Consider the following 18,890-nt stretch of genomic DNA (forward strand, 5'->3'; position numbering starts at 1 on the left):
GGTCAGATACCGGGTGATTAAAGACTCTAATACAGGTGCACAACCTTGTTGCTTTATAATATATGCAAAATGATCCTCTGAGCAATTTAAGAGGTGGAGAAAGTTCTTTCTTTTTGAATACTTAAACAGAAGCAATGACATGTTCATGATACTTCTGACTAAATAGAGGAAAATCGTATTGAATTTGAATGTGTTTTCTTTAAGCTGCGGGGAAGGCAGATCAAAACCCACCATAAGCTACAGTATACACCTTAGATGACTGAACCAATTCAAAAGGTGTGGATCATAATAATCTGAAAATCTGCATTTATTTGCAAACATTTTTTCCCCTTTATTCATTCAACTTGGAAGCCGCTTAAAAACATCCAAAAGCAACAAGGGACTCCAAAGAGATTGAAAATGAAGTGAATATACAGACTGGCAGGAGATCTGTTATCACAGTTATTTTCACAACATACTTTGTGACATTTTGTAAATGTGTGTGAGTTCAACAGTCAGCATCAGCGATGTTCCTCGGTTTATTTAAGTTAATCAATAACCTTCTCACACAACAGCACTGCCGCGCTCCTAGAGCTGTTCGATAATCAAGCAAGTTGAGACAAAAGTCACAAAAGTCACAACTAATTGAAAGAGGCACGTCGCTCTATGTGTGGATTTCCCTTGCTTTTTTGGGGGGGGTTTTCGGGAACGATCCCAGGGGAATGCAACAGCACCTAATGAGCACGGTGTACATAAATCACACACAGCTTCCTAAGGTAGTCAAGTATGTGAGTCACACATGTAATACTGTCTTCTGTCTCACGCTGGTGTATGCTGAGAGATGGTGTCAATGTTTTGAAGTGGGATGTAGTTTGAGAATTTTACAGTAAAATGACAGCAGAAAACTTTATGCAAAGGGAAAAATTGGGTAATTTCAGCACAAGCGTTGCTTTTATTTTATGCAAAAACTGAACAAATTGATTTTTAAAATGGCAAACTGATGACTATTCATAAATGAAGTGGTCAATAAATCAGTACAACATCCAAGGAATATGAAGTGGATTTGAATGTGCTCTGAGATCCAATCTAACATCTAATAATAAATTGCATGGTGTGTGATTTATGTACACCTTAGCCATTAGGTGCTGGCAGAGAGGCAGGAGGAGATCAGATGCTACTACAACCTGAACACACCATCCTCTCTGTAAAATATGGCAGTGGCAGCATCATGCTTCAGGGACACTTGTATGAAAAGGAGAAAGTGAACCGTGATGGATGTAGCTAAATAGAAGGAAATCATGAAAAAAAAACCCTGATGTATGCAACAAAAGACGTAAGACTGAGGTGGAGTTCAGGATAAGCAGCCACCTAAATTAACAGATGATCCAGATCAAAGCCTAATTGTGTGCTAGAATGGTTTAGTCAAAGTCCAGAGATAAATCCATCTGAGAATCTTTAATGAGACTTAAAAATGTATTTTTATTGACATACTAAAATCTAAAATATGGCTAAACTTGAGCTACTTTGAAAAGAAAAAAATAGGGAAATGTCTCAGTAAATATGCAAATTTGGTGGAGATGTAACCCTAAAGAATTGCGTACTATAAATGCAGCTAAAGTGTTTCTACAAAGCATTGACACACTATGTATGCCACATTTTTCACATTACTATGTGTAACATTTTGAAAACAATGTGTAATTTTCCCACAACGTCAAAATTACTCCGAATTTCGGCTGGTTTTGAATTCAAATTCCAACAGAATGCATTGAGGTTTATCGCTGTAATGTGACAAAATGTGAAAAGGCTCACAGAGAATAAAAAACAAGATCATTTATATACATTGAGTAGCTTTTAAAAAACAATATACAAGACAAAATGATCTATCAATTCATTATTTAGTGCAAGGGACTTTTTATTTGTAGACAGGAAATGTTGAACACAGACGGGTCACAGGTGGTTACATACACACACACGCATTTTGGTGTCTCTTTCTGTATTTTATTCTAATAAAAAAGGAATCCAAACAAATCACTTCTGTTTCAGCACATCTAACAGTCTGAAATACTCTTTATTTTCTTTGATCTTTTTTTATGTTTGAATAAATGAGTGCTGGCTCTGTCACAGTTGCTGGTCGTGTTTTTCAGATGACAAGCCAAATGCAACCAAGCCGAGAAATAGCTGCTGGCTAGTGTCGGATGGACTCGGCAGGGTTTTTGATTTTTAGCATCTAGCTGCTCGGATAGGTTGGACGCTTCCCAAATGGACCGATCTGAAGTAAATGGGGTTACACACCGTCTAAGGTTACAGATGGTATTTTGAAAGCACACAATTTTAAGACGCCTTACTTTCACCCCTTCATTCAGAAAAAGGCTCAGAGACAAAAAAAAGTAGGTTTTGGCTGGTGTGCAAGGTTGACACTTTAAGATGAAGGTGATTGTTAACACTCAGTTTGAGCTTGGAATCTGTTCTCAATCCTGGTCTCTGTGGAGACAATCATCCTCTAATAACAGTAATCTATCTCCTCGTTGGCCAGGACAATAGCTGTTCTGCAGGGGATGTAGACCTGAGGAAGAAAGAGACGGGGAGAAAGAAAGAAAAGTGAGACAACTGAAGATTAATGATGTTAACAAGATCACCAATTTGGAGATTACCAAATCTTCAAGTTTATTGTATATATTTTTTTAGAAGTGACACAGACACTTGGTAGTGCCTCATGATGAGGCATAGACACTTTTTCTGTCCTTTTTAACCAAGGTCGATGTGTCAACTGGGGAAGGATGAGGAGGAGGAAAAAGACAAAGAGGTGTATTCACATGTGAGCAAAAAAGTAAGTCCTGATAGGAGACAAACGCCACAGCTTTGATCAAAGTGAACCGTCAAGGTTAGGAAGGTATAATTAACATGACAGCGTTGCAGCTCCTTGGCCTCTGGATGGCACTAGAGTCAGGAAACTGAGCAAAAGGGTGTTAAAGTCCAAATCCCACTGCTGCTCTCCCCTCGACAACATTTCGGATATTTTTGGTTGGGGAATGCAACTCTGAAGCGCCTGACAAAAAAAACCAAAACAAATGAAACTAATACATTTACATCAATCAAAAGTTGCTGAAGGTTGTGTCTGGAATGCAGACCCAGGGTCAAAAACCAAACCACCACATGGCTTCCCACATTAGACTCAGTGCAAAGATTTTAGAAGTAGTGATGATGACTATGTTAAATTATTTAAGACAAGGGAAGGGGAGCAGAAACACATACATGAGAAGATGACCTACCTGCTGAGGGACCAAAATGCAAAAAGCACCATTTTGAAAGGGCAACCAAAATTTGTGTGCTGCGTAGCATTTCTACCAATTCCAGTGACTTATTGCTTGATCGAAGCAGTTCTTAGAAAGATGTTGAGTCGTGAAGTTCATGTTATTTGTGGCTTTCACATTTGAGTAACAATTGAATGTGCTGCAAGTGTAGTTTGTCAAGAAAAAAAAACTTTGGCCTAACGTCTACAGGAAAGCTTCTTTGTGTAAAGGCTTGACAATTTGTTATTATAGTACTTGAAGCAATTCAAAGAGGATTAGGGAAGTTTGGAAATTCAAGGCATGTTCTGTTGCTTTTTTTTTTTGCTCCACGCACTATCACAGGAAGTAGTGCTTTTGTCGAACAATTGAATAACCTTTTGATAATGCAAGAAAGACTATGCACTCACCAACCACTCAAGCAATTTGTGTTCACCATGTTTAGGCGCATATGCAATGAGTTGCTGCCAAGTGATTGGCTGAATTGCTATTAGAAGAAGTTGAATAGGTATACCTAATAAAGTGGTAGATCAGTGCTAAGGATGAGGCTTTACATCAGAACCTCAAGCTAAGTATTGATTAGTACATTAAGGATCATATTTTTCTTTATTATGTTCCTCCTTTAGATCAGATAATGTTTTTCTTTTGTTTTAGATGAACTCACATCTCACTGCAATCAAGCTGGATGTAATGCAGGTGCTGGCAGCAAATATCCAACAACATAATCCAGTCTTATGCGACTATTTGGCAGTCTTGCTTAATGCATTTGTAACATCATTTTTTGATGTCAATCAAAAGTAGATTTGAGTGATTGTGATCCCGCTTGAGATTACAAATGTTTTCTTTTCCTTCCCAAAACCACATGGACACAGTCCGTCAATCAGTCATACTGTTCATCCTCACAATGCTATTGGATAGAAAATATGTTATTAGTTCCATTCATCTACCCATGAACATGCTCATCTCTTTAATTTATTTATCTACATTTGTTCAACTTATTAAAATGTCTAAAATTATAGATGTTTGAAAAATTGAGCTAATGAGCTTTTTTAAAATCATATGTTTGTCAAAGTATTGTAATTTGTTTGACACTGGATGTTAGCATATTATATCTTTTAGGAGTGCCAAACTCATCTTCATTTGATGGGCCTCAACCGGCCCATCAAAATTGGGCCGGTTGAGGCAAATCTATTGATAATGCAAATTAACTTGTTTAAATACTAATAAATTGGTAAAATAATGTTTAAGAACATATTTGTTATTTTGAAGGTTCTATTTATGTGGCTCACCAGAGTCTAAGGTGGGCCAGATTTGGCTCGCTTCAAGTTTGACACACGTGTCTTACATGGTCACCCAGCACTTCTCATTTGTTCACTTATAGACAAAATGTTTCAGAAATACAAAAAACATTCTTGTTTGTCTGTCACTTAGTTGTGCATTTTATTATCTGTTAAAATGTACTTAGTTTAGACAATACCTAAACACTTTATTGTATTTTCGAAACTCTATCTACCTAACTTAACATATTATGACTTGTATCTTTATTGCTTTTGTTTTGATTCAATCAAAGTTAACACAACATAAACAAAAAAAAATTGCTGATGAGAAGCCTTTTAAAACACTTGTCCAACAAATGTGTGGGCAAAGAACTTTGCCATTTCATGCAAAGAAGTGTCCAAATAAACTGGACACTTTCCACAGGATGGTGCACCAACACACACACGCGCGCGTGGCCCCCGCTTTTGGAGCAGTCGGCCCTAACAACATAGTACTTGTTAAAATATGGTCCTTACATATTATATACACACACACACACACACACACACACACACACTTGTTTTAAGGTCTATCACAGTTACTGAACACAAACTGGGGTGGAGATAAAATTAATATAGGAATTCACACCAAAAGCTTATCTCAGCACATTGAAAATAAACATAGTAAATATTTTATCATGACTTTTGCTAATAAATGGAGAAAGACTTGACAAAAATGTTTCATGATATCTACTGCCTGGAGGAAAAGTAAACCATTAACCTTGCAAATGTATCCATGAATTATATTTGGTCTGACAATATGAGGGGAAACCGCAAAATATTTGCTTTTAGCTAGTTGAAATATGTTACAATCTAACAAAAACATTAAAAAAAACTAAAATACTTTAACTGCTCCATCAGAGATCGCCTACAACATCACATAGCAGGGGAAAAATTCTTTCATATTTTTTTTGTCTGCACTTAGATCTTATATCCATTTCTTTAAACAATTTAGGGATAGCTTTCTAATGTTGGAAGCCTTTTAAAGCTTTCAATTGTTCTGTTAATTTGGTTGAAATTTTATTTTTTTATTTTTAATCCAAAGCAATTCCATTCACAAAAGAGGAATTGTGCATGAATTGGAGGCGCCCCATCTTCTAAAATGTTAATTTCCAAATTCTCCAATCAATGCAATAACTGTTTCTCATTATCTCCCAAATACTGCCTGTGTATCTATTGTAAATATGGGCTTGTGTGAAGATACACAATCTGCCACTGGGCATAAACTGATATAAAAGAAGCTCTGTGGACGAGGCAGGAAAAACAAACAAAGCTTGTAAATGTCAGATTGCCTAAATATATATGGTACAAAGAGTCGGCCTAGTGAGGGCCTCATTTTCAAGCCGTGTGGCTAATAAAGCCTTTGATCAATTCTTTTGATATTCACAGTGTCATTTGGAGGCGAGAAGCCATCGTGTATCATTAGTCACTTCAGATTCATGCCAAAGGAAAAGCAAGACAGACATAAATGATGTGATATTTCCCCAACAGAGCACTAAAAAAAGTGAGCAGAGTTGTAAACAGTTCAATCACCCTGCTGAACTCTCCCAGCCGCCCCTCAGCATCAGTAGATCTGAGCTCGCCGTGGATGCGTTTCTTTGGCAACAGTTTGTCATTGAGGGAGTCGAGCAGCCCGCCGCTGAAACACTGACACAGACATTGGTGCCTAATTAAACAGTCACAGTGGGAGAGTCTGCATGCAAAGGCACCACAGAGGGAAGAAAAGCCAGAATGAATCGCTGCACCTGTTCAGACAAAAGCTACCACTGCGCCAAACCTGGAGTATGTCAACAGCTTTTATTTCCACTAAACGGATAGTGTGACAAACAGTGACAAATTCTGAATGAAACGGAAAATGTAGAGAAGCGAGGAATGCATTCAAATTAACAAATTACTTCAAACATACATTCTGACAAACACAGCTAAAGACTTTCATCTGCTGACATAACTCAAATGTTACAGGATTCCCTCCACAATCCGAAGATTCAATATAACGAAATACTAAAGTCTTTAATAATAAATAATTCAGTATTCAGTAAAAGCTGTTCAAAAAGAAAGTCTGGCATTTCTTCTAGTTATAGTGAGCATAAAACTGCAGCAATGTCAAGAAGCATCTCATAAGGTGCATACAGCAGCTACAGTACCATGCAAATATTTTTATTGCCCTTAATTACGTTACTTTTAAATCTTTTTTTATTTTACAACTTTGTGGTTTTTTTCTTCTTTTTTCTACTTTTTCACACCTGACTATGCCGGTATGTTGTGCAGAATGCATTTTATTTGTAAGCTTTGAAACAAACCTGCAGCAGATGAGTATTATTAACTTAAACAATTTGTGGTTTCTCTAGATTTCACAAACTCAAATTTAAGACTTTTGTACACTATTATGAATTAAATTATAATAATACGACAGAAACGTACAAAAAATGTGAGTGCATATAAGTCGATATACTATATATATTAAGAACACACATATAGAATAGATTTAATTTTGAATGTAAATGGAGCAAACCATTTGTAGCCACTTCATATTCCAGTATTTCTTTTTTCTTTAATCGTTTACAACACTTCTCTCTTTTGAGTAATTTTTTGACTCAAACAACAATCACTGGACTTGAATATTCATTCTTTTGGTTTATTTTGCTTAATTACTGGTGCATAATTGATAACTTAATTCATAAATACTGTTTCAGTCCTTTTGATTGATAAGGTATGGACAGTCGATACAAACATTTAACATTGGGTTAAGTAGATTTTGCAGCTTAATCAAAGCTGCTAAATCTTTGATTTGCCATTTGATTTTTAACGGCTCCACGTTATTCACCAGGAGCCGAATAAAAATCCTCACTTTATATGATAAAAGTTGCTGACCACTGTGCAAGTGCCAAGAACTAGTTCCTAACAGGATATGAAAAATTTGATTTCTGCTAATAAATAACAGTAGAGAGTGTGTGTAAAACGGTTTCACAAACGCATCATCTGTGATAACCCTGCTGATATTCCTTGCTAATGACTTCACATCCCCGGTTAAATCATGTGGGGGATTTATGAATCATCATTCCCATCCACTCACTCACTACATATTCAAATGAATTACTCAGATATATTCAACTTAATTCTCCTCGATGCATTACTGTTTTTTCGTCAGGGCAAACTGTCCTCTGGGATTTGTTTGAACATGTCTGCAAAGCCTCTGCTGCCTCTGATTACTCATTAGGAGTAGGTGTTTACTACTTCAGCCACTCTCAAAGCACATTTCATTCCCACACTCATAAGGAACATCTCATATCTAGGCAACAGCAGGCTCCTCTAACCGTCGGATCAAACAGCATTTACTGTAGGACAAAAAACCTTATCTCCACTTTACTCCATCACAGGTGCACAGCTTAATGAGATGAGAGAGAAGCAAAGTAGATTTCGCTTTTAAATATTGGATTAGCAGAAAGTTTGCCGACACACTTTGTCCTTTTTTTGCCTCCTTTTGTCTCGCGGATGTTCTTTTGTTGCCTCATTGCGTGCTCACATGAGAGAACTTGGATTTTGCACTCCCCTCAAGAGCTGAGTCCAGCCTTTGGGCTAATACTCAATCTGATCAATGTTCAAACACACTGATAAAGGATTCATGAGGCGCTGCGCTGGAACATCCACTCTCTGCTCTCCAGACCCCAGCTGCTTGTGAACGCATTGCCTGACTATCTGTGCACTTTAACTCTCCAGACATGTCTCTGTTTGGCTCCATTACTCACTTAACAAGAATCAACCTGCTGTAAGCACTTCTGTAGACAACATGTAGTTTGTATATTAGGCAGACAAAGAATCTGGCAGGGTAACAATTCAAAACCTGCCTTGGAGGTTGGCTAAGCTTTGGATTTAGAGGATTATATGCTCACAAGAAGGGTTACTAGATTGTCAAGCTAAAACATTCCATTCTGATGAATTTTATTTTTATTTGGGTAATCTTGAGAAGAAAAAAGGTGAAATCAATAAACTATTTTCCATTCAGTGCACTTGCAGTTTGGAGTATGAATTACATAAAAATTCTAGTCATTTTGTCACATTGTGACCACAACATAATTGCACTTTATTACAGTTGCAATATACCAACAAAAATGAGCTCAAAATTGTTAGAATTACACATGGCTTATGATGGTGGAAGGTTTAGTGTCCACTTGTATTCAGACTTGTTTTTTCCCTACATGTTAAATAAAGTGAAACCGAGTTATTTCAAAAGTCTTTTCATTAATAAAGGTCCACCTATGTGTAATGTCTCCAAAATGTAACTTTTTAGGCAACATGGAAATTGCTATGTGTGACAGACTGACACTGCATATCACCCTCAGCACATCATCACTGTGGAGAAACATGGTGCTGGCAGCATCATGCTGCAGTATTGTTTTTAAGCATGTACAGCATAGATGGAACTATTTATAGGGCAGTGAAGAAAGAAAACATTTCTTTGCGTCCGCTCTATGAGGTAAAACCCCTAAAACCACTGAGGGTTGCTTAGTGACCAGTCTATCTAACGTAACACAAAACTTTGTTTTCCTGAAGTTTTGACTTCTAATCACTTTGATTAGATGGTTATTGAAGGAGCATAGTTAAAAGCTTTTTTTAAAACCTTTTTTAAACTGTCTAAAAAAAATTTTTCAGCCATATTGGATTTTGAGAACTGGTGTGAAACCTTCAACCTTCCAATTTTTCTTAAGTTTTCCAATCTGGATATTTAAACAATCTGACTAAAATAAACCTTCAAACAGATACTGCCAATAGATTATTTGTTTTTCTTTAAATGACTGCTGAATGTTGATAGCATTGTTTTTGTGCAGCAAGCTTCTAGTCTATCTACTTGGAGTCTGCATGTTCTTCTTGACTTGTACAGTTAATCACTCTTTTTTCTAGTGGGTGCAGAAGATGGGAACAAGCAACAGTAACTGGATTACAGTGGTATAAAAGACAGATGGGTAATAAATGACATTGTTGACAGTTTTTGGACAATCTATACCTTTTTTATCATTGACAGTTCTGCACTTCTTTCTGTTGGTCGATCACATTAAACTACATTTAACATAGTAGTGTTTAGGCTTGTAATTGATATGTGAAAAACTAGACTTTTGTGATGCAGTGCAAAGAGGTGTGAGAGGATTTAACAGCACTCTGTTGGATATTATATATGTATGTAAAAGTACGAAGAAGGTCCTTTGCTTGCTGTCACAGTTTTATTCTGTTAGTTCATACCTCCTCATCAACGTCAGGTCTTAGATCTGCGCCACGGAAATGAACGGCTTTTGATCATTTGCCACAAGCCTGCTACATTTCTCTTCACTTTCCTTCTCCTTCGTATTTCAGATTAATTTCTTTTTGAGAAACTGTCACAGGAGACAACCCCCTTTGATGCATGCAAAGTTTATCAAAAGGTTTCAGAGCAGCTAATTATTCTTCACACTTTCTTAGCATTACATTTTTGACATTAGAACACTCAAACAAAACTGTACATGTGACACAAACTCCAAGAAGGATAGCCGAAAATTTCCTCACTGAGGGAGTTTTTATTCTCAGAGTATTTAAAAGTTTCTGTCAAGTTAAATTAATATACTGTAATTGTTCAATAGTAGTTCTTGATGTACAAAAGCCTAATAAAAGGCTCCCCATAGGAGATCAAACTGTCAGTTCTCTTAGACAAAGAAAGTTGAAGGATCTTTATCCAGATAAAGAGAATGAGAGCATTTCACTCAGTTTTATCTGTATCCATTTAAAACAATTCCCTTTTACATATTGCCCTTAATGAGACATACTGCTGATCTAAACTGCCACGATTAACAAAAGTTTCACAAAGATATGGTTATAGACAATGAATGGATGGTATTATGTGCTCCTTAAATGTCAGTATCTTTTGCACATAGATAAAACTAACAAATGTGCAAAATTTCTTATATAAAACTAAAAAAATAATCTTGAGCTGGGCTGGGAGAAATTATATTGTAGCGACATGCAGTGCAGTGAAAATATGATGATTGAAAGATGATTTAATTCATTAAAAGGAAAAAAAAAGATATTCAAATTGAACTGTCCATTTGTGAAAGCATTAATGTTCTCCTTGTAAAATAATAAATTACCCAAATTTTCTTAATTTTTAAAATGTATTTCCCTTGAATCACCCAGGTCTGATTACCGTGAGACCTGTGGATTCAAGAAATTGCTTAAATTGTAAATATCTGACAACTGAGTAGGTCAAAAGACCAAAATGCAAAATACAAAGCCACACTTTAAAGAAACTCCAAAACAGGTGAAGAACAAAGTTATTGACTGCTATACGGGTCACAAGGTCATTTTAAAGCTTTGGGACTCAACCCCACTACATAAAGATAATGTAGATTATAGTCATAGAGAAAAAATCAAATGGAGACCAATCTTCCCAGGAGAAGCTAGTCTACCAAAATGAATCCAAGAGCAAAGCAACGGCTCATCCAGGGAGTCAGAAAAGAATCACAAATGATATTGAATATACTACAGGCCTCACTTTTCAGTTAAGATCAGTGTGTCATGTTTTAATAATATGACTGAAACTTGGCAATAATTACATCTAGAAATCAGAAATGATTAAATAACTCTCCCAAATAACCCTGAAGGAGAATGTCTTGATGTTCAGTCCGGCTCTTAAGCCCAACACTGTTGGCAATATTCTTAAGGCATACAAAGACATTATGTGAAAAACATACCAACGTTGGAGTATCTATTAGTTGATTTTTTTTTCACGCTTGAATCAAAAGAAGGTCTAAAAATGTAGCTTTTCATGCAACATGTTAATATGTGTGTGTGTGTGTGTGTGTGTGTGTAAACAACAATAAATGTAAGTTGGACCTAAAGTGTTATCTGTATTGAAGTCACATTATCTTATCACAGCATCTTACAGTAGACTATAATAAGATTATAGATGATTAGATAAAAGTATCAGTTGTCATATCTGGTACTAAATGGCCTAAAGGTAGGTGGAAAAAACTGCTGTTTTACACACAAGTAAAAAGAGAATGAAAAAAACTACAAATGTACAAAATAGTATTGGGCTTAAATGCAAATCTCCTCTCCAAGCAGCTTTAAAAAAATATGGTTGCTTAAAATGGCCACCTTATTCCAGTGCACATCTACCATTTTGTTGTAGTTTTATTCAAAATGATATTCAAATGTTTCCTTTAAGATTTCTCTTCTATAAATCAGGCTAAATTGCCATGTCAGTAATGAAAGGCTATTCAACTCTACTCCGTAAAACAACCCCCAAACATCCACTACATTTTGAACACATCTCACAATGAGGTCTTTATGGCCTTTGATGAAACAGTATGTTTCTCATTCAAACACGCTCAATGGTCTGGTCGTTTTCTTGTCTCAAACTTCCCCCATCTTGTTCAGTCACAGAAAAGCTATTTGAAAATGGCCTTTATGAGTTGCTCTGGGTTCTTTTGAAACCTTTAATATTACATACCTTGCTAACAGAGAAATCCATGTTGGTTGACCAAACCAAAAACCATGTGCACAATGGTCAATTCCTTAATGGGTACACAATTTGATTTCTACAATCCAAACTCTTTTTGTGATGTTTTCCAAAAAAAAAAACATCACAATGATGGTTTTTTAAGAAAAAAAAAGAGCTTCCAAAACCTTTCTATCTTTTGACCATATTCCGTATTTTTTTTCTTACTTTGACAGATACTGGGTGATGGTAATGGCACTTTTTAACCACATGACTTCAAATCAAATCCGTTTTTTTAAAGAGATCTATGTAATTTTATATATGTTTTAATTTGCTTATTTAAAACAATTAGTCTTTATTTGTTCAATCAGAAAAATGGCACTCCCATATTTTGCTTTCGGAACTGTTTTTCTGGAGAATTTCTTTTGTCAAATAAAGGCCGTAAGTATTTCTCACTCTGTGTAATGAAACTATATGCAATTATATATTAGCTTCACTCTAAATTCCCTAAACATTTTTTTCTCACATTTTTACTGGTCAAAGTTTAAAAACCAATTAATATTTTTCTTATCAGTTCACAATGATGCACTAGTTTATGTTTGTCTTTCATTAACAGTCTGAATAATACACATTACGTTTTGTGGTTGCAATGTGGCAAAATGTGGAAAGGTTTGCAATGCACTGTGTGTACAATCTATACGCTCTTTTAGGATCTATGTTGGTATTTTCCTTTGTTTGTTTTGAGGAGTTGGATCTGTTTTATCCTTATTGATTTCTTTGATAACGTAGAAAAGGATTCCACAGACAGGCCTAAATAGATTACAGTAAGCCCTGACCAGATTTGCAAACACTGGGTGTCAGGGTTACATACTGTTCTCCAGAGTCTACCAGGATACAAGAATGCTCCTGACTTTGCCTCCTTGATCTAATTATGTGCACTCACAGGCTGCAGTGTGATGCGTTCCTGGAAGATATGGAGTTTATTACCGCTCTGTAACGAGGAAGCTTGAGAACAGTCAAGACACATTAAAAAGGCGGGAGAAAAGAAGTTTGAGCAGACTTTGAAAGCATTAGTTGTTAAATAAAACATGGATGATGTGGGCACCTTACTGCATCCCCCGCAGTGGCTTTTGTCTGATTATTCTTGTCATTACCCGGTAGGTGTGAAGAGGAGGAGAAAAAGTAGCTTTATTCCAGACTATATTCTTATTGTCAAGTCTCTATGAAGCCGCCTTTAAAGGAGATTGGGTGCCGCGTGTGCAGAAGGGTCCCCGCTTGCCTCCATCCTTTTCTCCCTGCCTGGCTCCTTCCCTCTCACTTCCTCTCATTCTCCCCATTAATTTGCACGAGTGCCAAAATTAGCAGATGACTAGCTAACTAAACTTCACATTTTAGCCAGGAGGGACATGACTGAAGAACTTGTTTAAATTAATAAGACTCAGAAAAAAAAGTTAACAGATTGGAGTAACGGTGTCATTAAGTGATGAAACCTAAGCTAATATGATAGCAGATCAGAGTCTGCATGAAAAAGGAGGAATCTTTGAAATAAAGTTGACAAAATATCTCTGGAATGATGTGTTTAGGAATGGCTGAAGATTGCAAAAGAAATTCATGGCAGTTTGAAGTTCACAGCCCAACACCTGATATTGAATTATATCCTCCACCCATTTACAGCAACACTTTAAGTATTGATCCAGAGAGGTTCAAGTGAAGTTCAAATGAACAAGCAACCTAGCAGGTGCAATGTCAAATATGGTACAAATATAAAGGGACAGTTCAGACATCTTTAACAGTGGCTCTGTCAAGAAATCAACAATTAATATCTTACATGCAGCAAATACTAACAGCTAGTGGCTTCATCTGAAATTCGGGGTAAAATTGATATAAAATCTTAGCATAAAAAAGGTTTGAATCACATTGGAGTTGCTTTGTGTTTAGATAATCCAATATATAAGATTTACTTCAATGCACCATAAATGTGCAGTTTTTGGGAAATCCTTTCTGATCAGAGGAACTTCTCATCACACCACTAGTGCGTTGCCATTTGATATGCTGCGCGGAATTTTGAGCTGGTTAAATGGCTCTAGGCAGCTGGATTTGAACTTTATCAGATTTTTCTCCATTATCAGTGATGTATATTGTGCTTGACATTGTTTCCGGTGAGTAATTCAGTTAAGTGCGAAGCGGGCTACATATCTTATTGCGGTTGAAAAATATGAATGTCGACATAAAAATTTGGTGTGGTTCACCTTACTTCCTGCACTGTAGCGTCATGAGAAAAACCTTATTGCTCCCAGCCAAAGCTGTGTGTTGTCTCTGTTTTGCTTTGGTGTTTTGTAATTGCCCTACAGAACAATACATCCAAACATTGTGCATGTGTTAATGTTTAAAGCAACACTGCATATGTTTGGCACATGTGCATATTGAACTGAAGGGCTTTACCGGATATTTTTGGTAAAAATAATATCTGGTAGTATAAAAATTTATCAGTTTGGCCCAGTCATGGAAAGGAGTAGGGATCAATCAGTCTATTTTGATCTCAAAATCAACATGAATAGTCACTGCTTTAATCTCTGGGTAATTTTATTACAAATTCAATATCTTAAATTTCACCTGATTAAGATTTATTTTGAAAAAAAAAATACAAAAGATAATGATAACAGCAATTCTAGTACTAACGCAGGCTTAGAGAGGTAGTTTTACAAGTGACAAATCAATGTCCAAAATATCATTCAAGTGAATAACAATCTAACATTCACCCAGAGTTGTTGAGTCACTTCAGAGTTAAGAGAAAGGGGTGCGATGCGTTAGTTCTGAGTTTGTGCAAATATTAGGTTTTTACCTGCAACTTTCACCCTGTTTTAGTATGCATGGCAGCCATATTGTATTTTGAATTCCGACCTGGCAAGCACAGACTCTCCCAGTCATATTTTCAATTTCAAGGGGAAACTTGAGTGGATGTGTTTCGGACTGGAAAATCAGTAAATTCAACTTCAGAGTACAAACAGAAAATGCCATAATTAACAGTTTATCTGCCTTGAATGCCAATTTCAAGAGTACATAGTTTTTCACACAAACCACTATTATGTTTCTAAAACCAAAGTTTAGTTTAAGGTATTCAATTTCCAATTTTTTTTTTTTTTTGTCAATCTCCCAGATTTAAAACTGTAAGAGCGACATATATCGGTTTATATTTAACAAAGAAGACTTGTGTACTGCAGTCATGATATTAAATGCTTATAAACTTTTGATAGAACTTTACAAATTCTGAACTTTCTCTTTAAATAATTCAGGCACAACCATAAGATATTTACAAAGCACAAGAACAACAAAGCAAACGTAAAAAAAGAAAACACTAAGCATCACTTCATCATTATATCTAAACTGGATTAAATATAAAGCAGGTAACCATTTGAGTATATCTGGGCATCAGTGGAGCAACCATGACAAAATTAAAATTTTTAGAACCAATGCTATTTGATCATATGAGCCTGAAGAGGTTCTCATGATGGAGGACCAGCGGTTCATTGTTTCAGGTAGTTTACATCCCTACGTAGTGCCGTGGAGGTTTAAAAGGCATGCACATGAAAAGGTAAGTTCTGACGCCATGAATAATGCACACTGTTTGCTGGGGAGACTGAAAGAACCACAGATATCAGATTCCCATGACGCCCAATAACTTCAGGGAAACTGCCAAGCTTGTGCAGAAGAAAATGCAGAGAAGGCAAATATGATATTCACAAACAAAACCTAATGCAATGGAGACTAGATACAGTACTTTCCTTCCTCCTGATGGATGGATCTAGCCTTGATGCATGTAGCCACATTTGATCATTTCTTTATCTGAGATTAAAAGCTTGAGAGGAAACTGGTAAATTATGGGGCTGTTGTTAGGCTGAGAGTCCCAGACCAGGGAGATAGTGGCACTTTGCCAGGAAAGCAGCCCTCTTTCATGCCAGCACACTTAAACCTCATTAGAATGGCTTTAGAACATTCTCTCACTGCAAACCCCATTTCAGGCCAATTAAGCTGATTTGAGAAATCAAACATTCAACATAAAAAAGGAGAAAACATTAATGCGCTGACAGCTATTTCATCAGACTTTGTTTCTCCTGGCAGCACTTACAAAATTACTTTGCAACGGTAAAACTGTGAGAGTAAAATAGTTAAAAGAGATGCATATCCGCTCAGTGAGGGCGGGGTGAAGACATACATGTTTGAGAAAAGAAAAGCAAGCAACCTCTCCTGCCGAGAAGAAGAAAAAAGAAAAACACTGCCAAGAAAGCAAGATAATGTAGACAGATTTCCTGCAGTCAACATCCAACAGCAGTCCCATTCAAACTCCAACTGCATAAGAATAAACCCCTTCATTAAAGCTATTCTGATTTATTGAGCAAAAGAAGGAAAGGAAACAGATGATGGATATCAATGATAGCTGTCATCAATTAGAGTCACATCTTTTAAAACAATGCTCGTTATTGTTGCTGTGAATTTATTCTCAAAAGTCTAAAAACACTCCAATCCTCGAGATTCATCAATCACATTAAATGTTGCATCAGTAAGCTGTCAGGTTAGTATATATATTTATACATAACACTTTAGGAGATAGCCCAAACTTTATTGAGTGTCACATAAAGTAACATTATTATTGTTTCAGTCCATAAAATCTATTCTAGAGTTATTATGGTATTATTCCGTAACCATCTGATGAATGAGAAGACATCTGTCAGAATTGTGAGTGATGGAATTTGAACAAAAAGTGCTCAAATCATCAACATGGTGTGTATTTAAGTAAGAAAACTCATATCTTTTTCTTCAAATGCTGCCATAATGTTTTGGATTTTAAAAGTGGGTCTTTTAAACCTCTGGGAATACAAAACATGAAAACAAGCAAAAAAATTAAAAATAAAAAATGCAGGTGATGGTGGCGATCTACATCCACAATGCTGAATCAGGATTCAGCATCAATAATGTGGTTAACTGGGACTAATGCAAAGGATCAAACAATTTGCACACCCCTAAAGATAATTACATGTACACTGCCTGGCAACAGTATTCTTTCCCTTGAAAACTCAATGAATTCTATTGAGATTTAATATGAAAGACCTCATATTGGCACATGCTCATGGAGTGAAAAAAACAGACAGTTGTCTGTTTCTGTCTGAGGGTCACATGTTTGTCAAAGTTGTTTACAAAGACAAAATAAATGCGGCCTTGTTTTGGTATTTAGCCTCTTGGGCTATCCTAATCTATATTACTCTTCATAAAACAGTAAGTAAAACTAAGCTCAGTTTTGTAGACTCAAAAACAACCTGAAGGAGGAGTTACTGACCTTAGCTTGGTGCAATCTTTATTGTGAAAGATCAAGAGTAAAAACAAAGAAAACTGGTAATAAAAGTAATCAAGAATTAAATATTAATCCCACAAAGAGAAATTAAAGAAAGTAAAACATAGAATAAAACCAAAGATTCTGACACAGTACTTCTAAAAATCTAATATTTATGAAGAATCTGTCTGTCTCTAAAGGTTTAGTTGAGAGCAAAAGTTGCTTATCCAAACTCCGTTAGATATATATTAAATGTTTTTTTGGCCAATTCCAGAGCCATCTCATCAACGCCCACAATTCCTTTTGATGCTTTTCAGCTGTGACCAACTCCTCAAAAGAAAAAAAAAAAGAAGCCCACATTTGTTTACAGCTATGTGGGACAATAGTGTCTATCAACAGCACACTCCGTCCTCATTTAGTATGCATGCTGACATTTTTGAGCCTGCTTAATTTTGCCTCTTCTTCAGTGTGAATATACAACAACCTCCCAAATCATACTCGAATTAGTATGCAGAATACGATGTTGGTACAGCATTGGTTCGGAGAAAAGTGGCCATAGACTCAACAACAGCAGCCTTGAATCTGTAATTGTAGTGCGCTCCAAAGCTAGGACTCGGTGACATTCAACAAAAAAACGGTGACCTCTGATGAGTCAAAAGTATCGTGTTGGAAATATTTACCAGCATTGAGTTGGAGCGTCCGTTGAAAGGTTGGGGCTCAGTGAAGAAATCAGTGTTGTGGTCGAGCCGTCCGTGCCCTCCATACTGAACCTCGTCTGAATCCAGCTTGATTTTGTATCTGACAAAGATTGGAGTTAAGGTGCAATAATGGTGGGAAACTAGCTTAAGAGCTTGAAGACAAAAGAAGATAAAAAAGGAAAGGTTTTATCATCGGTGCAGACTTGGTTTAGCAGTGCTCAGGTGGTGTATACTTTCTGAAATCCTCCCATCCATTAGCATTCATCTACTTCCCAAAGCACTGAAATGTGACAGTGAGAAACCAAAATACTAATGCTGCCGTACATGAACTGAATAAATTAGTTAATGCTTAACCGTACAATCAGATAATTTCATCTAATAGGCTGGATAAATAGTGCTTGATGATAAATTTAAATAAGTGGAAACAGATGTTTATTTTTTTTCTTTATTTTTTACAACACTAGAGAACAACACAAAAATGTAGGGCATAATTACTTCCAACTCCTCCAAATTATTACGTTCACTCATACTGAGGATAAATACAATTAATTTAGGACTTTACTGAACTCATCTGTACTGCTTTTTTTCAGGATGAAATGATTACACAACAAGCAACATATTTTGAAGAACTTGTGTGCGAACTACTACTAATCTTTAGTTAGCAAGTTCCTGGGAAGTCATACGCAGATTTTACTGCCATCAACAAGGTGCTGTTAAACTATCGGCTGAATATTTTTACCACTTTTTATATCATAAATGGTAGAGCTAATTTGAACAAATAGATTTTTAGGTACTGATTCTGCTTTGAGGCACAAATGT

General features: G+C 36.2%; 1 protein-coding gene across 2 annotated transcripts in view; it reads right to left on the reverse strand.

The window, feature by feature from the left end:
* Positions 1–306: 306 nt before the first annotated feature.
* The window catches only part of gbe1 (1,4-alpha-glucan branching enzyme 1), a 126,049-nt gene continuing 107,465 nt past the window's right edge, over positions 307–18,890 (reverse strand). For both annotated transcript variants that reach the window (XM_023351518.1, XM_023351519.1), the window contains 2 exons: positions 18,054–18,171; positions 307–2,542 (listed from right to left, as the gene is read on the reverse strand). In XM_023351518.1, coding sequence (XP_023207286.1) covers positions 2,480–2,542; positions 18,054–18,171 — 181 coding nt within the window. In that variant the 3' untranslated portion in view covers positions 307–2,479. The remainder of the gene's footprint in view (positions 2,543–18,053; positions 18,172–18,890) is intronic.

This window comes from Xiphophorus maculatus, chromosome 18 (assembly GCF_002775205.1).
Source record: "Xiphophorus maculatus strain JP 163 A chromosome 18, X_maculatus-5.0-male, whole genome shotgun sequence".
Classification (NCBI taxonomy): domain Eukaryota; kingdom Metazoa; phylum Chordata; class Actinopteri; order Cyprinodontiformes; family Poeciliidae; genus Xiphophorus; species Xiphophorus maculatus.